The 14,390-nt window shown below is 35.8% G+C and overlaps 1 protein-coding gene across 8 annotated transcripts in view; it reads left to right on the top strand.

Moving 5' to 3' along the window:
* LAMA2 (laminin subunit alpha 2) overlaps window positions 1-14,390 on the top strand; it is a 344,213-nt gene that overhangs the window by 97,520 nt on the left and 232,303 nt on the right. For all 8 annotated transcript variants that reach the window (XM_082302950.1, XM_082302949.1, XM_082302947.1 and 5 more), the window contains exon 4: window positions 2,842-3,084. In XM_082302950.1, coding sequence (XP_082159076.1) covers window positions 2,842-3,084 — 243 coding nt within the window. The remainder of the gene's footprint in view (window positions 1-2,841; window positions 3,085-14,390) is intronic.

Here is a 14,390-nt window from a genome sequence, read left to right as displayed (position 1 = left end):
TTTTAGACTGTTTGTTGTCATTGCCAGCTTGCTGAGAAAGCACAGTAAAACATGGCATGCTCCATGTTTGCTGTCTGCCTCGTAGAACTGTGGTGAGCTGGTAGTGCCTGGTGTAGCTGACTGAGCTGGGGCAACCGGCTTCTCGATTCATGCTAAAGCTCTCCATGTCCAGCTTTTTCCCAAAGGAAAGGTATTTTTAAGAAGCATAGATTAGCATCCTGTACTGTCTTCAGCCTAGCCTTAGAAAGATCAGGAGTAATATCAACCAGGCCATGTTTTTTGATGTGTGATGCTCTTGATGCATCTTCCTTTGTCTGCAGTTAGCATTAACTACCAATATTTAAAAATACGGGTCCTTAGTTCCAGCTCTGTTTCTCTGTCCAGGAAATAATTCTGTTAGTGGGTTGCAGGTAGCTCAGTGCTGTTGTAGAAGGAACTCTCAGAGGCTGGAACAGTAGTAGTCTGGATCAGGTTGGAAACTGTAGCTGAATAGTAGTTAAAACCAGCTCTTCATGTGTATTCTTTTATTTACATTAAGAAGCTTTTTTCTTGTCAGATTTAGATTAAGAGAAATTATATCCACTCCACTGTGATGTGCAATATGCTGTTTACTCTCCACTGCCTTTTCTTTTCTTCTTTTTTGTTGCAGTTTCATTTACAGAGCATGCTAAAAATAATGAAAGCCAAAGGTATATAATAAATTTCAGTCAAGCAGTTCACTGTCTGAAGGCAAGAAACAAGACTTCAAACAAATCCTCAGCAAAATGTGCAGGAAATGTTATTGGAAGAGGGTTTCAGTTTGAAAAGTCACTGTAGAAAGTTTCACTCTCCCACACAGCCTAGTGTTTCAAAGTAAGCAAACAGAAAGAGGCTTCCTGTTGATTATACCTCTTGGCCCCACAGAGCCAATGCATCCAAAATGCTTGCAGAGTTAATGTTTTTTTAGCAGTATTTAATAATGAATCTTTCATGAAGTTTTTCAAATTGTAGGACTTCCAAAAAGGAACCTATGATTGTGAATTTATTGTTAGGTGTATCCTAAACCACAGATCTTCCACAACAGAAGTCCTAGCAACGTGTTTAACCTCAGCTGTTATCCATTCAACATATAAGGAGCAGTCTTAATATGAGAACTTGAGGTAAATTGCTTATGTAAAATTTTTTAAGAAGTATTTATAAGTACTCTGGAATGAAATCTCTCTTCTGTGTTTCTTACATTTCAAAGAGGTTAACTGGGGGGGAAAAGGTTTGGAGAGGTTTGTTAATGTTTGTTTGTCTCTCTTTATTGTAAAGAGTATTAGTAATGTGGCATGTGACACAGATCCAGGATAGTTAAAACTGTAATTGTTTGTGGCCACAGTGGAATATAGCTGTAAATGAGTTTGAGAGAGGAACTGGGATTTGTGAAAGGGGACAAATGATTGTATGATTCCTGTTGAAACAATGGAATGAAACAGGTTTTTCATTCTCTGGAGTGTTTATTTTATAATATTGAAGAAAAATACAAAGATAATCCTGCATGAATGTACAATTACAGACATGCTCTTCAGGTTGAAACAAATACAACCTCACCCCCTTCCTAGTGATTTATTTTCCTGACTGAAGCAATTGTGAATCTTACCACATCCTCAGCATCTGCACAGAAGGCAGGAATGATAATTGGAGATAAACATTTTCTTTGTCTCCATCATCAAGTGTTTGGGAATACTTGCAGTACTCCAGCACTTAACACATTTTCTATTTTACAGTGATACTGGTGGGCAATAAAACCCAAATATTTTCACTGTTTCTTTCATTGTTTACTCTTGAGTATTCTTTCAGTAGCTTTACTGATTGTCTAAGCATTCACAAGAAATTTTGTGTGGACTAAGTCTGAATCTTGCAGCTTCTTTACAGTGACTATCCCGTATAGAAAGCATTAAGTATTAAATCAACACTGCCATGATATCCTCTGGCATCCTCATGTGCAGACTCACAGCACTGTGTCTGAAAAATATTAACTTGATATGTGTTCTGCTTTTATAATGGAAATAGCTCCTTTGATTTCCTTGGCTTCTGTTCTACCTGTGTAGCATATAGCTGTTGGTAGGTTAAAAACCAAACCAAATCAGCCCTGCATCACTAATGTGTGTCATTCTGCAATGGCAAATGTATTTGTGGTTTGCATTCTAGCAAGCGTGTACACAGAAGTAAACCTTGATAAATCAATTGAATGGGCAGGTAAAATGGACTATAATGAGCATTGATTATATGCTTGCATTCTGTTTGTAGTGATATTTGATGTGTCTCTGTCCTATAAAGCTTATTCATGGTCACAGTGCTGAGTTGTGTGATTGAAACAAGAATGTTTTATAGAATGATTTCAGCGTGATGTGATTACCTTTCAATAGCTTAAAACCATGTTTTTCTTTAACAGAGATGGAGCTGTAAGAGTTTGGCAAGTCTTAAACATTGTGGAAAACGTATGTCTATAAATACACATAAAGAAAAAATCCCACTCCTACAAATTGAAAATACTTGAAAACAAACTTTGCAAACATTTGGCTGAAATGGCAGCTTAGCAATTACCTACTAAGCTATGTGCAAGTGCTTTGTAATTCTATTTTCAAAGTCTCTATTGGTCAAATGCAACTAATTTTTTTTTTCAGAAATGTTAATGGAGAATTTGTTTCTGTAGTTTTAGAGTTTCAGTGTAATCCAAGGCCATATTGCATTTCTAGGGGAAAAAAAACAGTCAAGCATTATCATATATACTGTTCTTATTTTGGTAGCTATGAAGAAATTGGAATGAATTTGTAATTGTGTATTTACATGTATTTTAACAATTCTTCTATTTTTCAGATTTTCCAGATTGCCTATGTTATTGTGAAAGCAGCTAACTCCCCTCGTCCTGGGAACTGGATATTAGAGCGTTCTCTGGATGGTGTGGACTATCAGCCATGGCAGTACTATGCTATCACAGACAGCGAGTGCCTGACACGCTACAACATTCATCCCCGGCCTGGAACCCCATCCTACATAAAAGATGATGAAGTCATATGCACTTCTTATTATTCCAAAATCCATCCTCTGGAAAACGGAGAGGTAAGATCAGATGGTGTTCCATATGTAACCTGGCAGAAAAAAACCCGTTTGGTTAATTGGCAAATCTGCTTTCAGTAGACACGGTGTTTTGGTACAATTGAAAAATGGGGAGAGAATTTATTTGCAAACTTTAAAAGCTCATCTTACATGGTCCTGTATAAATGCATACAAGGTTCATTCTATTAAGAATATTCTACCAAGTAAACCAAGAGATAAAAGAGTTTATTAGGTAGGCTCTAGTACTTTCAGACAACTTTACATGCTTGAAATATGTTCCCATGTCACTTGTGAACAAAGGTGAGAACACTTGGAAAAATCACGGTCCCAGTGAAATCGTTAAAACACTTTTCTTCCTGATGCATTTTCAGTCCCTGTATATTAGCCATGATGTCAAAGAGTAATGATTTTAGTCAGAATTTAATTTATTGCCTTAAGAGCTGATTCTCTGCCCCTGGTTATGCCTATTCCTTCTTCTTTCAGAGGCCTCTACTATTTTATCCCAAGTCCAGGCACATAAGTCATGGACCAGTCAGTCATTTGTTCTAACTGAGGGTGTGGAAAAGATGTTGTGGACTTGAAAATGAGAATATGTGGTTGAAAGAGCAAGGTCCATGTAACACCTGTAGCTGAAAATGCAGCATTTTCAGTCGCTTAAAATGATGAGAGGGAAAGCCATGTGTACCACATTGCAACTGCATATTTTTTTCACAAATTTTTTCCAACACTTGCTCTGCAAATGAAATTTTAGCCTCAATATTTTCCTTCTGTTATTTTTTTCTGTTCCACTTTTTAATGGTTTATTTCCATACAAAGAGGTTCAAGATTACTTTCTTCTGTTCCCCTACATGCGAAGCAATGTTCACCTGCAAAATTGCTAATACAGTTATTTTTGAGTCCTGGATATAAATATGTACATTTTGTTTATGTTCACAGAAAATTTCCAATGCCAGTTGCAAAAATTGAAAAATTCAGCTTCCAGGGAAAGTATCCTCTTGATACACTTCAAAAAGACATAAACTTGAATCTAAGAGAGTCTCAGATTATCAAGAGTTATCAGATGGGAAATAATTTTCAGTTCTAGGAAAAATAATTGCAAATATTTTGTGTTTGTAGTTGTATCATTAGTGCTTGTATCATTTACATTGGTATTTGTTCTTGTAAAATCTAGCAGGCGCAGGTAAAGTGATATTAAAAGAAACAGTGCATATCCATGTGCTATATTTTTAACTGGTTTCAACTGGGTGCTTTTTGAGGGGTGAACAGAACATGAGTTAGCAATTTGTCTCTTGAAAAGAAATTTTACACAGTTTCTTTGGGAGAACATATCTGCCTGAAAATATCATGCAAAAGTCATTATTCCAATAATTAATTTAATTTACATTGTTCCATTTATTTTGTTATCCAGTTCTCTCACAGACAGATATTGATTCCAGTAGTCTGCTGTCCTTTTGGTTAAACCAGTGAGTCTCTATGTTCTTTATTGACTGAGCTAAACAGCAAAGAAATTTGTTCCACATGCTGCTATATGTGCTATATATGACTGAAACATTGGCTTAAAGCCTACTGAATTGAGTGGAACTTCTGATCTTAAGTATGCAATTAATAATTTTTAACTGGGCCTGATGTGCCATCATTGATGCTCTATCCTTAACCTAATAAATGACCAGCAACTGATATGTGGTTTCTTTGAACACAAAGATGACTTTGAAGGTAGGAGTGCATCTGTTCCATTCCACTTGGCAAAGGGGGGGAGTTGTTAGGTACAGGCATAGTCTGTGAAAGGCATGATAAACCCTAAGGTAATCTTACCTCCCACAGGTAGTTATTAATCTGAGATGTGGCTGTAATAGAGAGAGAACAGCTTGAAATTAAAAGCCTAAAGATTAACTTTTATAGTGCTTGGAAGGGTATCATTCCACATGAACTAATTATCTTACATTTTTAACAATACTCTTTTCATAAGTAAACCACTAGTTTCAGCTGTCTGAGTAGCTAAAGGCTGCATTATGAAATATGTAGCATTTACAGAGAATTAACCCAGGTTAGTTCATTTTCATATTTCATCCAACATGTAACATAAAAAATAATATTTCTACCAATATCATATTTACTTGCAGTTGTGTTGCTGGTGGTATTTGGCTCCTGGTCTTCCAGTGGAACTACATCTGCATATAATTCATCTATGTTCCACGATAGCAGTTTTGCCCTGTGAATCAGATATTGCAGCCATCTTGTAAGACTGAAGGAGTTATGAAATGTAAATAAAATGCCTTTGCTTCAAACCCCATGAATTGCTTAGGCACACCATTCTGGTGTACACCCAGGAAACCTGATGAAGTGCACAAGGAACATGGTTGGCAAGCCAGTGCCAATGTCAAATGTACATCCACGGTACTCCCTGAAGTTAAAACCTGTCATCTTAGAAAAAACAGATTATGTTCTCTTCATGTATACTTTCAATGAACATTTTAGTCAATGACTTGATTCCAGAAATATGTCTTGCTTGACATATTTCCAGAAATGCTCATTCTAAGCCAAATATTTTTTGTCATTTAACTATTCCTATTTGCACCAGTAATATTATCTTGGCCAGTCACAGAAGTAGAACCAACAACAGCTAGAACAACAAAACCAACAACAAATAAACAACTCTCCCCTTGCAATTTATCTTCAGATCTGTGTAAGTAGCAAAAGTTTAAGTTTGTGCAGTCAAGTGGGAGCAAGTAATCTGTAGACCAGGAATTACTTGCAAAATGTAATTTTATTGAGTATCATCATGAATTAAAGGAAAATTGCATAATGACATCTTCTGAACGAACAAAAGTGAGAAACTCTCAACGAAGTTTCTCTAAAAGTAAAGACCTGAATGCAGAAAGATTCCTAGCATTCTGGTTTCCATACTAAGATCAGTGATAGCTAGAAAAACAGTGTGTCTCAATATCTTACTGGCTAAGGAAGACTTCTAGCATAGCTGTTTCACAGAATCATGGAATGGGTGAGAATGGAAGGGACCGCAGTGGATCATCTGGTCCAAACTCCTTGCTTAAGCAGGGTCATCCCAGAGCACATGGCACAGGATTGTGACCAGAGAGGTTTTGAATATGTCCAGTGGGGGAGACTCCGCAACCTCTCTGGGAAATTTGTTCCAGTGCACAGTCACTGCACAGTAAAGAAATTCTTCCTCATGTTTAGGTAGAACCTCCTGTGCATCAGTTTGTGCCTGCTGTCTCTGAGAAGAGCCTGCTTCATCCTCTTGGCACCTCCCCTTCAGATACTTGCATACATCAATGAGGACCCCTCTCAGTCATTTCTTCTTGAGGCTGAACAGGCCCAGCTCCTTCAGCCTATCCTTATAAGAGAAATGCTTCCGTCCCCAAATATAAATGCTAAAGCTTCCCAAAACAGTATTTCAAAACAAAAATGAATGTTCCTCTGTCTCAGTATCCCCATGCCAGAAAAATAAGGGAAAGAGATTAGTTCACTTAATGAGTTACTCATTACCTTTTACTGAACTGATGTTTCTTGCTTTAATAGTAATTTTAGAATTTTTTTTACACTGACTAAGACCTGTTTATGTGAGGATTAATAGGTGGTGGGATGAGTCTGGTATTTTCAGGTGAGTAAGAATGCTAATTTCATTTTCTTCTTTACTTAAACACTGTATACGAATGGCATTTCTTTGTTTCTTTGTTTCCTCAGATGATCATTAGTTTGAGAACTAAAAGTTAGTGGGTTACCATAGTGATTTTTGCTTCACTTCCCTGAGCCTCTAATGTTTACATCCAGTTTGTACCTTTTTTATTGAAATACTTCTTCTTCTGCTAGACTGCAATTTGTTTCACAGCCTCTTTACCTTGATGACTAGGTGAATGTAAGGCTCTGAACATTAGCTTTCAATGTTGTAATTTTATCTTCTGTGAGATGCTGAAAGATTTTTCTTAGCAAATGCTTGTTTGAATTAGCACATGCAGTATTTGTATTTTGATACATGGGAATTTTTCCTCTTGCTTGCAGTTGTTTCAAAGCTGGACCCTCTGAAAACTTCAGGTGCAACAGATGATCTCTATAACATGTTAAGAAAATGTGTATCTTTTCATAGAAAAGGGACACATAGTTTTGTAGGAAGTAAAATTGGAGGTTACACTTGGAAAAAGCTTTCTTCAAACATTCGTGGATTTAGAGTGTTTTGTATAGGCTAGGAGAAAATAAATATTTAGGTTAAAAAGAAATTGTTTTGTTTTTTCTTCAGTATCAAGTAATTCTTTGTGCAAGCAGATGTTGAAAGTCACATGCAATGAAGACAGTGGAAGAAAAGCTTAATTAATCTGATAGGAAAGCACTTCCTTTTGCTAAGAAGGCAAAAAGAACCTCCCCCCCATATTCTGGGAAACATTGAGTTTCTCTAAAATGAGGCTTTCTGAAAGTTTAAAAATGGGAAGGAAGGTGGTGAATTTAATTCCCACCTTTTAAAAGCTTAATTGGAATACCCAGTTGACTCACTGGTCTTTCATCATATAGAGGTGTTCTGTCAAAGTTGGTTTTAAAAAAGTAATAAAAAATAGTTATTGCTAGTGATGTGGAAGGTATGTAAACTTTCAAGAAAAAGAAATCCTTCTCTGTGAGCAGAATCTGTTGTCAGAAGATGCTGTCTCAAAGGGTATTTCTGCAGCTGGTTAGAGTTTGGTTTATACAGTGACAGTGAAAAGGTGAAATGTCAGGATTCCTTGTATTCCCAATATTTCCTTATACTGAGTAAGAGAAATAATCTCTGATCATTCTGTGTGAGATGCCTTTCATCCATTATTTTCAGTTGCTGAGAATGCTCTACGTTGACATTTAAATATAAAAAAATTGAAGGGTATTAGCCCTATATTTGAAGGAAAGTAATCTGATCGTAGAAATGAGAATGACACCTAATTGCAGGATACCAAGCAGACCAAATTTCCAAAATGTTTATCTAGATGCCTCATATCAAACTCAGTCCTTGGTGTTGCTTGATTCTTTTCAGCAAGGAGCATTTGTGAAGCAATCGGTGTGAACAGATGGTTGCTGTAACGATATTGGTAATGACTATTGGTTTATTATTAAGGAGGTAATATAGTTGCATATCTGCTATGTTCCATTGCAAACTGCATGGTATTTCCATGTTCAAAAGTGAAAATTGGAGACTGAAAGACTATGGCAAGAGCTGTCTGTGCAAACAATGGAGTTGAGGTTCTCTCAGTCCTGCTGTTCTTTAAAAAGAAAATTCTTCCTGCCTTCTCTGTGACTAAGGCTGAAGCAGAGGACTGACAGGGAGGGGAGTTATGGTGGAATTAAGTAACCTATCTCCATCCTATTCCACAGTGAGTCTTTCTATCACTGCTATTATAGTGGTGAGAATTATATTGCAATGAAGGTGATAACTTCAGTTCTGCTCCGCTAAATGCTTAATCTTGTTCCTTTCTTGTTATGGTAGCAATGTAAGTGTGAGGTCAAAAAATATAAAACACTCTTTCTGTGGTAGTAAAGACTAGCCTTGTATGATCATGTTCATTAGTCTTTGTTTTCTTCAGTCAAGTGGAAGTTCAAAGTGTGTACTAACCATGTAAAGAAGAAAAATAAACAGAAACAAGTGCCTTGACAGTAATGTTTTTTTATTTTGTTCACTTGTTGCCATAGCACTTGAATGCTTGTATTATGTCCCTTTTAAAATGCATGCCTCAGGTCTCTTGGAACATCCCCCAGTGTCCCAGTACTTTGCTGAGCTTTCCTCAGACCAGTGATGCCATGAACACTGAACTGTATTATTTCCCAGTGTTTGCATGCTAGTTTTCTCCTCTTCATGCCATAGTGCTTGTCCTGTTTGGTGCAGTCTCGGTGGTTTACGGAGAAGGAAGGGAAAAAAAAGGGACTTAGAAATGGACTCTGAAGTCTATTCTCCTCATAGCTAGATTTAGACCTTGAGAATCGCAGTGCTAAGAGGACAGAGAGTTTGAATTTTGTAAGTATTCAAAATTGAAATGTATTAAGTTGCAGACTGAAAATTTTATGTTGACTTTTTTTTTTATTTATTAATGGTGGAGATGCTTCACAGTTTCTAAAAAAAATTGTGTGAGAGTTTGTGGATTACAGTATTGATGCTGCCTTTATGATTTCTATTTTTAGAGTGATCCTCTCAGCTCCTAACATTTATTCAGTATCTTGTCTTTATTGCAAAATAATTTTCTGAAGTCTGAACTCTTATTTCCCCTTTAGTAACAGTGATAAGTTTCTTTCCAAATGCATAAGACATAAAAAAGGTATCAACAGTAAAAAGTAATGCCAGTAATACTTTTGTCCATGGCCTCAGCTGCAATCACCCTAGGCATTTCTCATGAGTATGCTAAATTTTCATATATTTGACTTGCATTTCTGTATACTGTAGTAGAGTGTTTGTGGTTATGGCATATGTTGTCTTGTATCAGTATTTTGTTGCTATATTTTCATTGCAAAAAAAAAATGCACAATACAAAAAAAAAAAGGTAACAATCTATTATTAATGGATGAAACAGTTCAGAAATTTAAGTGGATTCTACTTCCAACCTCACAGTTTAGACAAAGACACATTAGGCAGAGACTAATGAATGCAGTCTGACTCAGAAGTTACAAAATAGGGATGTGTGAAGAGCTTTTTTCAGCTTGACGTCTGAAGAGGGAGAATAACAATAATTTTAAGTAACTCAGATTTTTTTTCCAAACTGTGAAACGGAAATTTTTATTTTGATTGACATGAATTGTTCCATGTGATGCAAAATGAAAACATTTTCTTTGGTCATTTGACTTCTTTTTTCAATGCAAAGACAATGAAAACAAATGTCACAAAACTGTGAATGGAGGATGTGACAGTCTTTTGCCTAGGATGCAAAGAAAACTTCAACAAGTAGAGATCTTACCAGATGCAATCCTTGCTTCCAAGATGTTCTGCTTCCCATGTTTTTAGCGTGCTTTGAGTCAGGCTGTCTAGCCAGGTGGCACATCTTCATTTTCTAAGAAGTAATGAGTTAGGTTTTCTCTGGACTGAAATCCAAGTGTCCCATCAGTTTAGGATCTTTCTCATCCTGCTTTTCCATCTTATAATGCACAGTTAATTTTCTGTAGTGATTAGTAGTAGAGACAGATCGTAGATAAATGGTGCTTATTATTAAAGATCTTAACAGTGAAGTCAACGATAACCTTCAGATCAGGTCTTCCGTGAAGACTGTTAATCTCATTTTATTTAGTGTTGCACCACTTCAGAGGTTGAATAGTCCCTGCTTAACACTCTTGGATTTCTCATACTTTGTTCTTTGTGTTGATTTTGCTTTATATTTTCTTTGCTTTCCCTCCCACCCCCACCTTCTGGCTGCAGCAGCTTCAGGAAGACTCATGCTCAAGGCATGATTTTGGATACCCTTTTTTTGTATATGATTGGTCTCAGTGAAATGATTGTGGTAACTTCTGCTTGTGAGTCTTCTTTTTCAACTGCTTTGAAAGGATGTAGCAACCTAAGTGTTACTTGTGTCTACCAAGAAGGGATGGAGTATTGATTTTCTTCAAGAATTTTGGCACTTAAGCTTTCAGCTGCTCCAAAATTTCCACTTAGAATAACTTTGAAAGAAAGAGTATACAAAAAGAAATAAAACAGATTAGAGGTTTGGACAAAGATTCGGGTCTAGTTCATTCTGCTGCTTTTGGGGTTTTGTCTTTTCTTTCTTTTTTTTTTAAATTTGGTTATTTGGCTTAGTACAACTAAACTTGAGAATCTAATCTGAGAAAAAAAAAGACCTTTAACAAATGACTGCCAAATAAATAGATACATTTTACATACTCCGTTTACACAATGGTATATTGCCTCACTAATATAAAGTTAACATTTCCTGTTTTTCTAATAGACATTGAAAGATATATGAAAGGAAAAGACAAAGTAAACATTCAACATATGTGCTCAGTATCAAAGGAAAGTATTGAAAACATAGAACTTAAGACAGTTTTAAATGATTTTATTATGCATGCTGAAAATTGTCTTTGCAATAATTTATTCAGAACTTCTACAACCAATTTTGCAAGTCGATATTTTCATAATTACATTATAGCAATATTCAGTGCTATTTTTTGCCTAAGAAAAGGGAAACTTAAGTAATATTTTCAAGTTGAGAGTTCATACTGAACTCGAGTTTCTGATATTTAATATGACAGAAAAAAAAAAGGATATAAAATATGTAATGTACTTCTAAATTATGCTGCAAAGATGAAACAACTGTGGAAAACTGTGTGTTAGTAGTATTGCAGTCTCCCATTATTGTGAAAAGAAGAGACAGGATATCTACTGGTATGTCCGTGTGGGCCAAGTTGGAATGAAAGTTTCTTTTGTGCAGTTAGACAGCCCACTTTTCTATCTTGGCACATCTTCTCTCTCTGAGAAGAAACTCATGTTGTAATTTCTACCATTTCTTGGAAAAAAAAGAAAAACTTAGTAATCATATGAATCATAATACTTAAAAAGTAATGAAGTTGCAATATGCAAAAAGCATACTATACAGAGCAGTCCTTCAGTTTGAAGTCAGATTGATTATTTACATTTTTCATTAGCATCCATCATTTATTGACCACAATGCTTACTGAAAAGAGATGTGTTACATGTCTTTATATAGATCTATGACAGATTTTCCAAATTGTGAAAGGAGGATTCATGCCTGTAAATGTAGGTCATAACTCAACATACTCTTCAAGTATTCCAAAGGAAGATGGTACACTTAAGTGTTGGTATTTACTTGAAATGACGCAAATTTCGCTGTTGGGTTTGGCAGTAGATTTCTGGACAGTAATAGATTTCATTCTGATGGCAAAAAAAGAGTAGTGGGTATTTTGTGTGGGTTTTTTATCTTCTGTTTGATTAGAGGAACTGAAGATCTAGTGTTTTTGGGGGGTTTTTTTCCCCTTTCTTTTCTTTTTTTTCTTTTTTTGGTTCATTGTTACCATGGAAAATTACTGGGAGAAAGAATAGCTTAATTGTCAAAAAATGCTTATTTTTTTTAAAGGAAGAATTTGTTAAAATCCGGGTGGACTATGTGAAGGAGTAACTTTAATCACTAAAATCTCATTGAAGCAGAGAGGTATGAATATATCAGCCTGAGGCCAAATGTAGGTATGCTTTCATGTCAGTGCAAAGGAATTGTATATACAAGAAAATAAAAACCAAACAGCATCGTTTACTTGGAATTTTCAGTTTAAATGGTAAATGTCACAGAAATTCAGTAGAAGGAAAGTTAGTCAATTAAACACTGTGGACCAATGGACAAATTGCTCAAAATTCAACTTGTTCAAAAATCAAATTATTTGATTGAAGTCTGGAGTCAAGAACATTTGAATGAAGAAAGCACAAGACAAGAGACAAGCTGGGTAAGAGTACATATTGTCTCAGCAAACAAGTCTCTATCAGAGAAAATTGGTATATAATGTCTGAGGTAGAGTAGGAAAAGCTAGGGCTGCAGTACTACTTAATCAGAGACTAAGTAAGGAGGCTGTGAAGCAAAAAATGAAGGCAAAAAAACTACTATAGTGAAAAAGTAAACTATTGTCACAAAGTAAACTAAAGTCACAAAGGCTGATTTTTAAATCCCCTTAAATTTCTTTCAAGAAGCAGTTTAATGGTACAACTAAGAATATGGGATGCAACTCAAAACGTTGTGAGAAGAGTTCAAGGCAGGATGGCTCAAAATACTGTTATTTAAAGACCGTTCTATAAAACAGCAATAATATTCTCATTATTTAATGTTAAGTAAATTTTGGAAGTTAGTAAAAAAGATAAAGCAATCTCTGAGGGTGGAAGTATATTTTTATATGGCTTTTTTTTAAATATGTAGGAGTTTATACATGCCATTTACAAAAAAAGAATAGATCTTAGAGTATCCAAAAATGTAGCAGCATATAATGCCTGACTATTAAAAGACATTAAAAAGTGAAAGACATCATATAGAAGCAAGGAAAATAGGAATTTTGCAAATTAATGTAAAATTGCGGTAAGGCGAAAGAAGAAACAAGAACCAAACTGCTGCCCTTTCCTTCCAAAAAAATGACTGTGCTGGAGGCCTAAAAAGTCCTAAGAGAAGCGTTTTCAAGCAGATCAGAATTATAAGGCAAATAGACAAGTGAGATATAATAGGAGTGCCAAGGACAGCAAATCCATAGCAGATGAATTCTGTGGCTTGAGCTTCCTATGGAGGGACGTAAAGAAGTAACTACAGTAGAGCTTTTCTTTGTTTTGGAAGTTGGGGATCTTCTGAAGGAAGAACAGATCTAAAAGAACAGTTAAAAGGCCTTGGCAGATTTGTTCCCCAGTTTTTATGGCTGATCACGTTGTCATATGGTGGGGAATATCCCTGTGGTCAGTTGGGGTCAGCTGTCCCAGCTGTGTTCCTTCCTGACCCCTCAAGCACCCCCATGCTCTTCACCGAGGGAGGCAGGGTGAGAAGCTAAAAAGGCCTTGATGCTGTGCAAGCGCTGCTCAGCAGTAGCTGGAATATCTCGCTGTTATCAACACTGTTTTCATCACAGATCCAAAGCAAAGCCCCACACAAGATACTGTGAAGGAAATTAACTCTGTCCAGCCAAAATCAGCACACTACTTGACTATATAAGTCATTTTATATCATGTATTATAAATGAAATCTGAAAAATTCAAACAGTTGAGAGTTTGACAAAACCCACGAAGTGTAGTTTTTGTAATTAAAGTAAGCACTACTATTTTTGTAACTTTGCAACAATTAATCATGATGGGAGCAAAGAACAAAAAGCACATTTCATGCACATAATTCTTTAATCTCCTGTGTTTTACACAAGATTTATGATGGCATTCCTGGCCTGGCCTGTTCATTCTGTGCTACTTAGAAATGGATTTTTTCCCTCCCCTGACTTTTCTTCTAGTAGCTGCTGTAAAATATCTCCGAAGTCTGAACAGGTCAGGTTCATAGTTGGAGAGGTATCAAAGTTTGTCATATTCTACAACTGAATGTCCTATTTTTTCTTTCTTTATAAATCATTATAAATGGTTTTAAAGAAAATGAATGCTTACCATTCACAGGGATCCCATCTGGTTTTCAAAAGCATTTATCCGTTTATGTTCCAAATGACATGACACAGGTTTTGCTAGAACTTAGACTCCAACACTATACAGTAATTGTAATGGACTTTTCCACACATGGATTTCCATCACAAAAAAACCCAAAAAAATTTTGTTAAAATTACTCCAGTCCAAAATTCTTCAGAGTTGTGGTTCAAAACAAGAATGTTGTATCAATGTAAAGCAT

The sequence above is a fragment of the Coloeus monedula genome (genome assembly GCF_965178545.1).
Source record: "Coloeus monedula genome assembly, chromosome: 2".
Lineage (NCBI taxonomy): Eukaryota > Metazoa > Chordata > Aves > Passeriformes > Corvidae > Coloeus > Coloeus monedula.
This window is presented reverse-complemented; position numbering and strand designations above follow the sequence as displayed.